The sequence below is a fragment of the Electrophorus electricus genome, chromosome 16 (genome assembly GCF_013358815.1).
Source record: "Electrophorus electricus isolate fEleEle1 chromosome 16, fEleEle1.pri, whole genome shotgun sequence".
In the NCBI taxonomy this organism is placed as follows: domain Eukaryota; kingdom Metazoa; phylum Chordata; class Actinopteri; order Gymnotiformes; family Gymnotidae; genus Electrophorus; species Electrophorus electricus.
Window position 1 is genome coordinate 9,455,461 of NC_049550.1, and position 13,415 is coordinate 9,468,875.

Genomic DNA, 13,415 nt, shown 5'->3' on the forward strand with positions numbered 1-13,415 from the left:
CACACACACACACACACACACACACACACACACACACACACAGCCGTATGGGCCAAGACACCTCCCCCTCCCAGCAGTGCTTGATCAACACAGTGGAGGGGGTCAGCACACATAAACAGCACAGCCCAGAGAGGCTGTTGGAAGGGAATTCCAAGATGCGTGGCACCAGAAACACAAGGAACGGCCATTTGATTTCACAACAGCAGGGAGCGTGAAACACATCGGTGCTTGTGAAAGGACAGCAGCCTCAGCCTACGTGACCGCAAAGTATGACCATTAACGACATTCCTCAACTGATTAATAACATGACATGCAATATTATGAAATCTCAACTGATTAGAATAGAATTGTGCCATACCTGATCAATCCAAAATGCAAACAAGACTGCTTAATTAAAACAATCGCAGCCCTCTATTTATGTGGGGTTAATGAAGACGCCCAGTTTGGAAAACAGCATTTATGTTTTGGGGTGATGTTTACTTTGATCATTAACAGTACGGAGAATTACACAGGGTTCACGTTGCAAAAGAAAAACAGTGATGATACACTCGATATAAATAGTAATAAGCTGAGGCGCTGGATAAGCTTTGTTTTCTGTCTGTCTGTCTATCTCACTCTCCTTGCCTGCAGAACAACAGGCAACTGCCACGAATAAGATCCCTTGCCTTATCTTACCCTTTCACCACTCTTTGGTGAGTCGAACAAGTTGGGGCCTGTCCAATTCTCTTTCTTTCTTTCCCCGTTTCTCTGCTCGCCTTTGCAGAACACAACCAGCCATGACATCAGCACCATTTATTTACCATGAGAAACTACCAGTCAGCTGTTGAGCCTCAGCATAATGCTGTTACAAGAGCAGGTGGTAGTTTCTTCGGGCACTCAGATACTGCTCGTCTAAAACTATAAACCACTCCACAAATAGATGATCAGGCCATAACCTACTCGCAAAGGCCAAAATCTAAAGACAGAAAATATTGGAATAGAGTTGCCCTTCTAAAAGCAAACTATTAATAAAAATAAGTAAACACAAGTCCATTTCATTTTCCGTCTGTGCATCAGTTAAATTCATCATTTGCGTATGGGACCAGACAAGCTTACTGTAGCATATGTATTGTGCTACTTTTTGAAGTCGCTCTGGATAAGAGCGTCTGCTAAATGCCATAAATGTATGCTCACATTTCAGTATCCTGTTTTGTCAAAATAAAGTGAAGTGAATTGAGGAAATAAATAAGGGTAGTGAAAAAATACTGCACATTCGAACGAGAAGAACAAACAGATTCGTCATTTATCATCCGCCAAATAGCGTCGGTTTGGTAATCTGCACCGAGATAGGCGCACAAAGAAACCGCCAGGGAGCCTGAACAATCAAGTATTATTCTAACATGCCTTCAAATAAACGCAGCACCCACGCTGTGTAGGATTTGGAGTAGGTCTGCTGAGCTGAGAACAGTTTTGCAAGGCCCTTTACAATCGCCCGCTTACAGATTTTGACAGTGGAAGGTGGTCGCTGATTAGTTTATAACAGTAAATCCACCCTAAGCATCGTGCAATCAAGCAGGAAACGACTCGCTTCCTAGTCAAGCAGGAAACGACTCGCTTCTCGTCACGGACGTTCTTGAATTGCGATCGCCCTCGTCTGGGCGACAGCCGGTAGTGTTCGCTCAGTAAAATTCCACTTGCACCCTGAAGTCACAGTTGGTTGAGCACAGTTTCGACTGCAGAGGTGCAGACATGTTAGTCATCCCACGCCGGCAGCCCTTGAACCCTCAGTAGTAATTGTGCCTAATGGAATCTTGCTGAAGTACTCCAGACTTGATAAGAAAACAGACATTCCGGTCAATTCTCTAGCCCCACCCAGACATAATAGATTAGAACAGCAGGGGTGGGAGTCAAATGAGGGAGCCAGTCTCAGCCAGTGAGCGTGTCTACATGTGTGCCTATATTTAAGTGTTTGTGGGTTACTTTAATTGTTTAGAATATCAGATAACAACGGACACTGCTATATGGTGAAAAGAACGTGTACAAAAAGCTTCATTTTGTGACTATTGTAGCCATTATGCATATGTAAAATATTAACAGCCTTCCTGTTGTGGTTTCTCTTAACATTGGCAGGAAATTACATTGGATCAACATGACATTGTCCCTTGGGTTAGGCTACTGATAAATGTGTGGAGAATAAACACATTGTAACCTAATTTGAAGTGAGTGGTATTACTATAACGAATAAATTGGCTAAGCCAGAACCGTTGAGCAATACAAGCTTCCTTACGATATCATAAACACTTAAAATACAATTCAATTAAAATACATACTGTTAAGTATAAGTATATATAGATGTAAATATGCTAAAATAATTATTTTGGGATAAATCATAATTAGCTATTCGTGATCAGGGATATTTCATTAAGTTACACATAAGTATGGCTGTTGTGGGCTTATATTTGATTATTAATACCTTTAAGGTTAAGTCTATACACCTAGAATAAAGTTCACAAATCGTACAGAACACTAATATACAATCTTTATTATTTTATCTACAATTCAATGGAATGCGTGTAGGACACCGATAATAACAAATACAAATAACAAAGTCTCTGTTATTTAAAGTCGTATAAGATACACATCTAACCGTTTTTTTTACAGCATTATCATTGCGTGATATCATTTTGACGTTCAACATTGTAACATTAGACCTACTACTCCCACTAGCGGACATATGTAAGTATTAGGTGATGGTGACGAACCATAACAAACATGGCGACCTGCATTTAACAAAGTCGGTAAGGTTTTAAATGTGTACTATCAATCACAAACGTTTATGTTTTTTACTATCCATAAAACGTGTATAGATGATAAATTGGTCGGACTGTAGGTTGTTTAGTTACTTAAAGTCTGTGAAAATAATAGCGTCGCGCACTGTGCTAGGTTACTATTGAGGAGAAACGAAATACGAAGTACGTACATGCAACCATCAAAAACTACCCGTTTAAAATATCAATCTTACCCCAGTAGCTGAAGAATGACAATTTTATGTTAATCTTTAATATTTCTGAGACATGGATCTACAAGAAATTACACGTTACGCCACACGAATAGAAAAACTGCACAAAGACGGCAACTATGAAGACATTTCATCTTTGCTGACAGACCTCTGCAACACTACTGTCGTCCTTTCGCAGCTGCAGAACACAGCCATTGTCCAAACTCTTTGTCAGCTCGTGAAGTCATGTCCAGTAGCGGCTGTTCGTAAAACGGCCAAGGATCTGCTCTCAAAATGGAAGCAGGTGTGCAGTTCACCATATGAACACAAAAATATAAAACACAGGAGTAAGATAAAAGAATGTGAACCAGATGACAAAGATAAAACTGAAATAAGTCAATCTGTTCCCATTAGCACACAGCACCCACATACTGGCAACATACTTGAGCCAGATAACGTGAACCAAGAACTAACAAGTCAGGCATCTGGCTTCAGTGTGGCCTCAGGTCAGCTGTCTCCTGAAGGCACTAAGTCATTAAAGGAGGCAGGAGAATTTATGAATACACATAAAGCAGAGGTTAACCAGGCTGTTGCATCAGATTTGCCAAGTTACAATGGAGAGGAAGATTCAGGAGCCACCTCTACGATTACACCTCAGCCCGCTACTGAGAGCACAAACTTGAGAGCAAAGTGTGTAGAGCTGCTTCTCCGAGCCCTGACCCCAGATCAGGAAGCAGACGTTGAAGCCACGACCCAGCTTTCCACCTTAGCCCACACCATCGAGAAGCACATTCACGCTCTCCACAGCCAGAACCAGCTCAAGTACAAGTCCTGTGTAAGAAGCAAGTTGGCTAACCTGAAGAACCCCAAGAGCCCTCACCTCCGCCAGGGCCTGCTTACAGGAGCCCTGCCTCCTGAGGTGTTCGCACGAATGTCCTCAAAAGAAATGGCCGGCGAGGAGCTCCAGCAACTGAGGGAGGGATACACGGCAGCGGGCATCAGTGAGCACCAGCTCCCTTGTGGTCCAGGAGGGATGCGGACCACCAAAGTACGCTGTAGACGCTGCGAGGCCATGGACTGCACTGTAACGCAGGTTTGCCGCGGGACGCTCTTCCTGCCTTCCTGGGTGAAGAACAGCAACACAGATGAGGAGGTTGTGACCTTTGTGACCTGTGCTGGATGTGGGGAGCAGTGGTACCATAGCCGCTGGGTGTGCCTTTGAACAGGCCTCTGAAAGGTTAATATCTATTTACTGCTGTTTTAGCTAAGGTCAAAATGTATTTTACAATGTACTTAAATATTTCAACAGTGCAAAAAATATATATATTTTTTTATGGATGTGAAGCACTTTTTTAAAAAACAAAAATGTCCAGTGTGCATAACTGAGGACCTTTATTGTGTACCATCCTCAAAGCAGCTCTTTTCAGAGAGATAGTAGAAATACCTCTAGCTATGACCATGTGTATAACAGAAATATAAAATCTGTGCTTCAGGAATATTGAGGACGGGAATGCACAAATGTTCTCATTACCCCTTTTTTGCTTATGCAGGACTTGCCCTAAACAAATCATAAACATTATCTGAGAAACACAAGGACTATTCTCAGATCAGCACAAAATGGAACTAACGTGTCACGATGTAGAATAATTATCTGGAGCAATCTTCACTCCAGTACCCTTCTTGGAAACTCATCTTGTGCCACATGCAGTGAGCATGTGACTGGATTTTCTGCCCAAGATGCGGTTCGGATACAGATTTCCCATCATGCTTCAGTCAAAAGTTTCTCACTTTGCCAATATGCATGTACCTTTTCGATACATTCAAAAATGAAGAGTCTCTTCTGAGAGATGGCAGTGTTAGATCACTGTTTTAGAGTTAAACATATGTTTTGAGCGTTGGGTTAATTGGTTCATTTTAACAGTAATTTGTATATAAATGGAAACTGGTAAATGCTCAGTTTGGGGGGAAAAGGTTTTGTGTGTGTGTGTGTGTGTGTGTGTTTTGGTGGGTGGGTGTCTGCTTGTCACAGTTCTGTCACTTATTCCAATTATGATCAATAATCCTTGGGGAATGCCTATATCAAAAACTTTGCAATAATGGTTTCTTTTATGTGAAACCATTATTTTTGTATAACCCACTCTTAAGGTTTTATGTTTTAAGGTCATTGCAGTTTTGACACTCCCTTGCACACTATAAAGTCCACTTGGTTACTTTATGACTGAATGATTAGACTTGCCTTTGTAAACTGAATGATACTATTGTGTTATGTATAATGATTACTGTTATGTATAATGATTACCATAAGTATGTTTGCTGGATTTTTACATGGTAAAAGTTTGATAAAGACTTGATTGCCTCTCTTAACTGACTAGCTGTTTTAAATTGTGTAACTAATCTTTGTTCGTTGCTTCAACAAAATAAATGCTTAAGAAGGTCCGTAATCTTAATGCAGTGTGCATTTGGTCACATGAGTGTCAGGGAATGCTCTCAGAAGACCAGGGGTGCCAAATCTTGGGGAAATTCCAAAAGATATGAAGCGTGAGGTGGTGGTTGAAGGATAACACCGCATATAGCTTACAGCCCGTCGATACTCCCCGATAAACTAACGGTAATGTAATATGAAATCCTGTTTTTAGAAAAGTGCTCTTTGTGAAACTCGCCAATTTTTGAAGGTTGGGTTTTATAAAACCTTTCAACTATATGCTTAGCGTAGACGCTAACTAGTCAAAATAGCTTTTTTTTAAATGAATGGCTTTCATGCACTGGAATGTTCCTACAACTAGTTCATAACATTACATTGTAATGCATTTCTTTGCAAACCGCTGCCTAAATACAAGCTATCGTGTTCTGTTCCCCTCTAGTTTCCAGTCGTTCGCATGAATTTAAATAATACCTCCTCAGAATTGTGGGCTACGACAGACAAATGTGAAATATAGGTTAACATACCTACTTAACTTGGGTTTCTTTTCGGCCATGGATAATTTCGAGAAGTAAATATTTTAAGTATGGTATTTCTTTGTATTTCGATAACTGAATTTATTGAACAATCCTGAAATTAATTTTGACCGCATTATTGAATCCCGGAGGTGACTCCGTTGTCATCTTTGTGGTCATTTAAATGCATACCTTTTCAAGCAAAGCAGACGGTTGTTGAGTACGAATGACCCCCATGAGGTTTGCCTGGATTAACTTTTGCGATAAACGAAGCTCTGTCACACAACCCGCCCAATGATCCGTGGACACTGAAAGAAGGTGTCATGCTGTGCTAAACTTATGTAAGCCTAGAAACCTCCTACGAGATGAAATAACTATATGTTCCTTATGTAGGTTAAGATTAAAATAAGTTCTACATTTGCCTACCAGGACTGTCAAAGACTATCATGTCCATTAAACGTGCTTTCGAAGTGTTCTGGAAATTCTTGACTGATAAGATAAAGAACAGAATAGTTAATGTTTGTCTGTTTGTATCAGGTCTCGTGTGTACGTCATGGCCGACAAGTCGACTCTGCTAAAAGTGATTTTACTGGGAGATGGAGGTGTGGGCAAATCGTCTCTCATGAACCGCTATGTGTCCAACAAGTTCGATACGCACCTCTTTCACACCATCGGCGTAGAGTTCCTTAACAAGGAACTAGAAGTGGATGGACGACGGGTCACATTACAAATCTGGGACACCGCCGGCCAAGAGCGATTTCGCAGCTTACGCACACCTTTTTACCGAGGCTCCGACTGCTGTCTGCTAACGTTCAGCGTGGATGACAGCCAGAGCTTCCTCAACCTCAACCTCTGGAGAAAAGAGTTTGTCTACTACGCTGATGTGAAGGAACCCGAGAGCTTTCCTTTCGTTATTCTCGGGAATAAAATTGACGTGTCTGGGCGGCAGGTGGCAAAAGAAGAAGCGCAAAGATGGTGTTGTGAAAACGGCGGGCACCCATACTTCGAGACTAGTGCGAAAGACGCGACAAACATCGTGGAGGCTTTTGAGGAAGTGGCGAGGCGAGTAATAGCCTCGGACGATAAACAAGAGCCTCTACTGTCTACACACACTGTAGAATTGCGCAGGAAATCACGCTCTGATCCCAGCTGCTGTTGATGACTTGTAATGCGAGGTGACGTGTATGATTGTTTAAAAGCTGTCGCACGGAGCTTTTGGCCAGCAGGCGGCGCTTTAAAGGAAGGAACTGTACTTCCATTACCACTATGCCTTGAGAGGTTTAAAAAGCTCTGCTCAAGCGCAGGTGTGGGACGCTACGTTACCACTCACAAGGTCGAGTAGCACCACTGCCTTGAAGCATAGTTTCTGATGTTTGATGTAAAGCCGTTTCATTTATAAACGTGTGTAATCATTTAATTCTTCATTGTGTTATGTATCAGGAATGAATTCTTAAATGACATTGGAAATTTAGTACATTTCAGTGGGATTATCACTCAGGGAGTCTGAAGAATTTTAAGGCATGTAGGGTGGTTGCCTCATTTACTGAATGTCCCGTATCTGTTACTTTGGAAAAGGCCACTATATAGAGAAATCCAATACATAAGAGAATTTTTTCTTTTTTGAAAAAGGTTTTTTGAACAGTGTTTGATACTTTGATGCATTGTGGGCTATATTGTAATGCTTTTTCTTTTATGGGAATTTAGAAAAATTTATACTGTGTAATAATTTCCAGAACATTTACTAAAAACATAAGGACTAGTGGTGAAAAGCTCACAGACTTTTCAGTGACCATTTTTTTCTCAGTAGTGGATTTTCTGTCTTGATTGACAAATATTCAGTTGGGCATCTTTAAAACAAGAACAATACTAAAACATTACTTATATGCACTACTGCTAGCATTCTACTCCGTGTGTGATTAGCTAACAAGCAAATTACATAAATATACACTCCTACACTCATTAACATTTTTTTTGTCCAGTTCTCAACTGATCAGTCAAGTTTTCATGTGATCTTGTTTTTCTTATCTAGTATTTTATATATAGTTTTAATGGTTTTTTTTCAGTATCATCTATCTCTTTGGTTGTTCCCCTTCTTCCTTCTGTGCAGAGGATAACAAGCTATTCATATCAGTGCCCTCATGGTAAAGTCAAACTCCAAATGAGATTAAAGTCAGACTCCAAATGTCACTGGTAAGGACAGTGACAGGAGCTCAGTGGTCTTACTCATTTTAAAATCAATACTGACCTGCAGTGAGTTTGTAATACAAAGGAATGCTCTTCTTATGTATGCTCTTTGATAAACGGTACGGTCTGTTATGTTGTGATCATAGAAATATTGTGAATAATGTCAAATTACCAATGTGTCGAAAAGAAAAAGAAAAGAGGCCGCCCACCCTGACAGCACAAGGAGGAACTGTGAATGTGTGTGTAAGTGTGTGTGATAAATATGACTCCCACATTTACCACCGATGTAAAATGTGCAAAACATGGCTGCAGACAGCAGAGACAGTGTACTGTTAAGAAATTAAATCTTCACAATTTTGTTTTTTTTTTTCTTCTATTATGCCTACAGTCTGATTAACTGTTGCTAGTTGCAGAAAACAACTCAAATAGCTGAGTGACCAAAGTAAAGATAATTCTTAGGTAGTGTGTGTGTGTGTGTGTGTGTGTGTGTGTTATAAGCTAAATTATACACACATGTAATTAACTCTAATTAACAGATTTTACACAGTTCCAGTTCCAATGTGCACATTAATCTTTTTATTGTCTCAAACAGAGACACCAAAGAGGAGGAATGTACGGTTAGTAAGACCCTGGTAAGATTTTCAAAATGGCTTGCCATATTAGTAAGTACTCCACCAGATGGCATCAGAAATCTGCATACATACTTCTTCAGCAGTGTGTCACCATCACTGGTGTGAAAACATTCAGCATTACTGCAGCAGATGGAATGAAGCAGATTGTATAGTATTTCTACTGTTGTAGAGGACCCTTTCTTGTTACTACCAACTCTGTTAGATCCCTTTCTGGTTTTCTATTTTCTGGCTTTCTATTCAGCTACAGCATAAATGTAGAGATATACTATCAAGCACATTTGGTATGGAATCGGTTGACAGAATATCATGGCCTTCATTGTTATATGAACAAAGTCTTGTTTCTGTAATAGACAGATACTGTACATAAAGATGACTGATGAACTTCTCAAGTGGATTGCTGAGTAAACACAAAAAGACAGGTCATGTGGATCATAGAAAATATCATTTTTACTAGAGAAGGTTACAAAAATCACTATACAGGATTCATAAAACATATGACTTTTCAAATTAAATGGACTATGAAACATCTAGGACTACAATTTCCATCAACATACAATGGGTTATTTTCTTGGGGGGGGGGGGGGGGGGGGGGGCACTGCCTACCATAGTTCATCAGAACAGTGGACTACACATCACCTACAGAAACGCAAAAGAAAAAAAATAGAATATCATCTCTCCTTCATGCAATAACAAGGGAACGATTGAACATCCAGGCACACATCTTTTTATACAAAACAAAAGAAAAAGGTGTTATTGGGCACATCCCTGCAGTCACGTCCCTTTAACAGAACATACAGCAAGAAACAGTTTATATTCAATAATAATACCACTGTATGTATGGACAACATTAACATGCTTATGAGTTTTTGAGACATCAGAAAGATGAGTTAGTGTTTAAATGCTTTGAGAGAAATTGAAATAAAAGAGAAAAGTGGTGAGAATCATAAGCAGTAATAATGAAACTCCTGTAATTTTACGTGGCAGTTTTGTGATGACACACAGTATATCAACATATTAAAGGAATCACTGATCAACTCACAAAACTTTTGGTAAATATCAATTTAGCCACGAAAGATTCCACAAGAAGATAGCAAAAACCACCAAATTCAAAAAACATTTATAAACAAAGTTAAATGGTTTATAAAATGGTTTATAGTAATGTGTTGTAGATAGTGTTTTTAAATATATCACTATAATTCTACTAATTTGAGCACGTTATCCACCAGAGATATGATGGCACATTACCTTAATATTTCGTTTGCTGGTCACTGGTGGAAAATGAGATTAGCATTCCTTAAGGAACATCTACAGCTGGAGAGGCAGCGGAAGCAGTCTGGGGATCTCTGTGCCTTTCCAGTTGGTATTTGTCACTAGAAGCTCTTTTTTCTACTGGGAACACGATACTCCATTCAGTGTTTAATCAGGTTGTTGTGCCTTATTGCACATTTTATATTTTTACATTATTATTTAAATTTTAATTAATCATATACATCTAATTATAATTTCTTTTCTTAATGTCTTTATATATAGTGTAAAATTGGCTTCTTAATTATTTTAGAATTCTCTTTGCTTCTTATATTTGGCTTAAAATGTTTATTTAGCAGGACGACACTTCAAAGAGAACTTATTTTGCAATAGAGAGAAATTCTGAAATATAAATGAGTATATGGTCTTTAATTTTAGAATAGTGCAATGTATCAAGTACCAGTATAAAAGGAAAAAAAAGATTAGTAGTTAAAAAAAGATCAGAAAAAAGAAAAGTTGTGGTATTCAAGAAAAAGAGAGAAAGAGACCAGAGAAGTATCATATTAAATCTGGCATACAGTGAGTATTAAAAAAACCAACAACATTCATACTTTCACACATTTATATATATTTATATATGTATAAAACACCAAAAAGGAAGTTCCTGCAAAATGTCTGTTATGCGTTAGTGCAGACAGTAACAGTTGTGAGGTAGTGCCATACCTCAACAGTGCGTTACAAAGACCCATCCATTCAATGCAGTAACAGCCATGTTTTGACATGTCTGAATGCAATTCGTTTTTACTTTTACTTTTTAGCCATTAGCCACAAGCACTGAAATGATTACAAGTTTTGGAATAAAATACATGCATTTTCATATAACCTTACCAGCACCAAGTAAAACACACCTAAAATTTCACAATCCGTGAAAAGGGTCAGTCATTTCTTACGTTTGTCATATAAAACTGATAACTAATTTCACATCATGTTTAAAACGGCCTATAACTATGTTATGGCATTGTTGTAATGCACTGTTGAAGTAGCGCACTGTTGAAGTAGCGCACTACTACGCTTTGTTAGTTAGCACTGCTTTGTACTTGAGCGTATGTGTGGATTTAGTTGTGGGGTTAGGAGCAGGGTTACAAGCTGAGCTGAAGGTGGACTTGGAGGCCAGTCGGCCTTGGCTTATGAGTAGGAATTGAGGCCCTCCTTGGAACGTGACTGCACGTCTTGCAGTTCGGCATCGTCCTTGGTCTTGATGTCCTGGTAGTCGTGGGTCTGCTGGCATGCCCCCTTCAAGTATGCCCAGTTAGCCGACAGGATCATGAGATAGTGGATCTGCGGAGAATTGGGAAAGAGGAAAGATAGACAAACAAACAAACAGACAGACAAACAGAGAAGAAAGAGAGGAAGAGAAAGTGATGGGGAGGGAGGATTAGCAGTGGGTGGGTTAGTTAGCCGAAGCCAGCTACATGAGTTAGGGTACAATCAGTTAGTCTCTATAGAACCTTTCAAGTGATAAAACCTTAATTAAATTACTATAATACGTTATATTACATAAAATTATGTAAACAGATGTTAGTTAATGAAGGTACAGAGTACCACACAATGCATGGTTATATAATAATTTTAATTTGACACAGATGTTAGTGAATAAGAGACAATGAATGGGAAAATTAACAATGACACTGCTTAGAGTTAAAAGCTTTTTCAATAAATAAAAAGCCAGAGAAATCTTGTTCTACATATTAAATGTTTATTATCCCATCAGTATGACTTATAAAACCTCCTCTACCTGTGTGAAAGTAATACTACATCTGAACAAAAGGCCAAAAGTCAGTGCTGAACACCACAACAAATGCTCTAAATGTGACAGATGACGTCTAGTTCCAGCTCTGCAGGCACAAGATACTCTCAAGATCAGTGTGAAGTACAGTTCACGCCCTTCACGGGTACATTCGATGAAAAAGTCAACATGAGAGCTGTATTGGAGCCCAGTGAACCAAACGTTTCTATTGTCCTTTCCATTCACCTCGAGAAATGGACTTGTTTGACCCTCCTTAGCTACACTGCTTGACCTGCTCTTTCTGACTGACCGTCGCCTTGACTGCTGGTGCCTCAGGGCATGTGATGTGTGATCCAGTGGACAGGACGCGTCCCTGAATGCTGATCCTGGGTCCTGCTGCTGCTGCTTGCCTGATCTTAATCCTATTTGTTAGGTTCTATGGGACACACAGAATCTGATGCCTTTCTATCTACTGCACTGGTGTCAAGTTAGAAGTTAATATGCGGGCCCTTCATGGGACACCATTGGCTTGCAAAGTTCTAAAACCAACTGGACACACTGAATGCACGGAACGAACAGAGACGACGATTAACAGTTATCCCTGGTAAACACTGAGGTCAATTAATTAAATGGACATTTCTTTTCTAAAGGCCAAGTGAAATAATTATGATATGGGAGAAACGCAATGATGTACTGCTGCTACGTCTTCTTGACAATGAAAATAATCCTCAGTAAGCTACTGTATGGTCCATGGTGTCAGTAGTACTCTCTCTTAACTCTACCTCCTTTTTGCTCCCTGTCTACCCCTCAGCCCATTTCTACTGCTCTCTCTTCCTCCTCTCCCTCTCTCCCTCCCACTGTCAGAGCACTGTCCATGATTCACGACTGCCCCCTCAAAAACCAGAGTTTAAAACTTAGTGGTGTGGGCGTGACCGTGGCTCTTAAACTTCAGGACGGCATAGTTATACGTGGTGGCCATCATGTAGATGAGCTGGGAGGAAGAAAGCAGAGGAAAAGAAGAGCGAATGGGTGACATGGACCTCAAACTTTGGTCCTGAACAAATGGGAGTCAGTGGGAGCACTCTTAGCATTATGTAAGTAATATGTTTGATTACATCATCATGCACAGGAATGCCCTTTGAGTAGAGCTGCACTGAAACACAAACTAAATCAAGATGACAGCACTAACGTGACTCCAATGACCAACATTCTTCAGTTAACACCATGCGGTGACACCCAATCAGTGCCACTCATCTCAATAATCTTATGGCAGAATGTAAATGCATGTCATTCAGTGAATACATGAACAAAGATTAAATGGTTTGAACATGACAAAGTGAATTCATAAACGGTGTGTGTGGGTTTCTAAACGACCGTATTAGTCTTACCAGTGCAATCACGGTGGCACCAGCTCCAGCACATGCAACAATGTAGAGATGGTAGGACAAATAGAACTGCCGTGGGAGAAATGGAGGTTGTATTAGAACATTCAATGATTCACTCTCTGAATGGTTTCCTCTGAATTCACTCACTGATTCACTCTTCTCCGAGCTGTACATGTACATTATAAAAAAAAAAAGGATACAAATAAGAATCATTCACAACTTGCTTAAAATATAGCTTACCATTTATTTGTTATGCTTTGCTATATGCCATG

At 39.7% G+C, this 13,415-nt stretch overlaps 3 protein-coding genes across 5 annotated transcripts in view; 2 read left to right on the forward strand and 1 right to left on the reverse strand.

Moving 5' to 3' along the window:
• The first annotated feature begins 2,537 nt into the window (after positions 1 to 2,537).
• Positions 2,538 to 5,418, forward strand: LOC113590725 (transcription elongation factor A N-terminal and central domain-containing protein). Its single transcript, XM_027031017.2, has 2 exons — positions 2,538 to 4,214; positions 4,528 to 5,418. The coding sequence occupies exon 1, from the start codon at positions 3,054 to 3,056 to the stop codon at positions 4,197 to 4,199; it is 1,146 nt and encodes a 381-aa protein (XP_026886818.2). The 5' UTR covers positions 2,538 to 3,053; the 3' UTR covers positions 4,200 to 4,214; positions 4,528 to 5,418.
• A 114-nt stretch (positions 5,419 to 5,532) lies between these two features.
• On the forward strand, positions 5,533 to 9,112 carry LOC113590726 (ras-related protein Rab-9A-like). Its single transcript, XM_027031018.2, has 2 exons — positions 5,533 to 5,585; positions 6,449 to 9,112. Exon 2 carries the CDS (start codon positions 6,465 to 6,467, stop codon positions 7,068 to 7,070), a length of 606 nt encoding a protein of 201 aa, XP_026886819.2. The 5' UTR covers positions 5,533 to 5,585; positions 6,449 to 6,464; the 3' UTR covers positions 7,071 to 9,112.
• Positions 9,113 to 10,197: 1,085 nt separating this feature from the next.
• Positions 10,198 to 13,415, reverse strand: part of gpm6ba (glycoprotein M6Ba) — a 33,204-nt gene continuing 29,986 nt past the window's right edge. For 2 of the 3 annotated variants that reach the window (XM_035534664.1, XM_035534663.1), the window contains exons 6-7: positions 13,147 to 13,212; positions 10,198 to 11,310 (exon numbers count right to left, since the gene is read on the reverse strand). In XM_035534664.1, the coding sequence (XP_035390557.1) occupies positions 11,158 to 11,310; positions 13,147 to 13,212 (219 nt within the window). In that variant the 3' untranslated portion in view covers positions 10,198 to 11,157. Of the gene's footprint in view, positions 11,311 to 11,708; positions 12,750 to 13,146; positions 13,213 to 13,415 lie in introns of those variants that run through there. The other variant, XM_035534665.1, reaches the window with a different exon arrangement.

What these genes read in the sequence shown, in the direction of transcription:
- LOC113590725 (XM_027031017.2), top strand. Translation starts at nt 3,054, where the DNA reads ATGGATCTACAAGAAATTACACGTTACGCCACACGAATAGAAAAACTG.
- LOC113590726 (XM_027031018.2), top strand. Translation starts at nt 6,465, where the DNA reads ATGGCCGACAAGTCGACTCTGCTAAAAGTGATTTTACTGGGAGATGGA.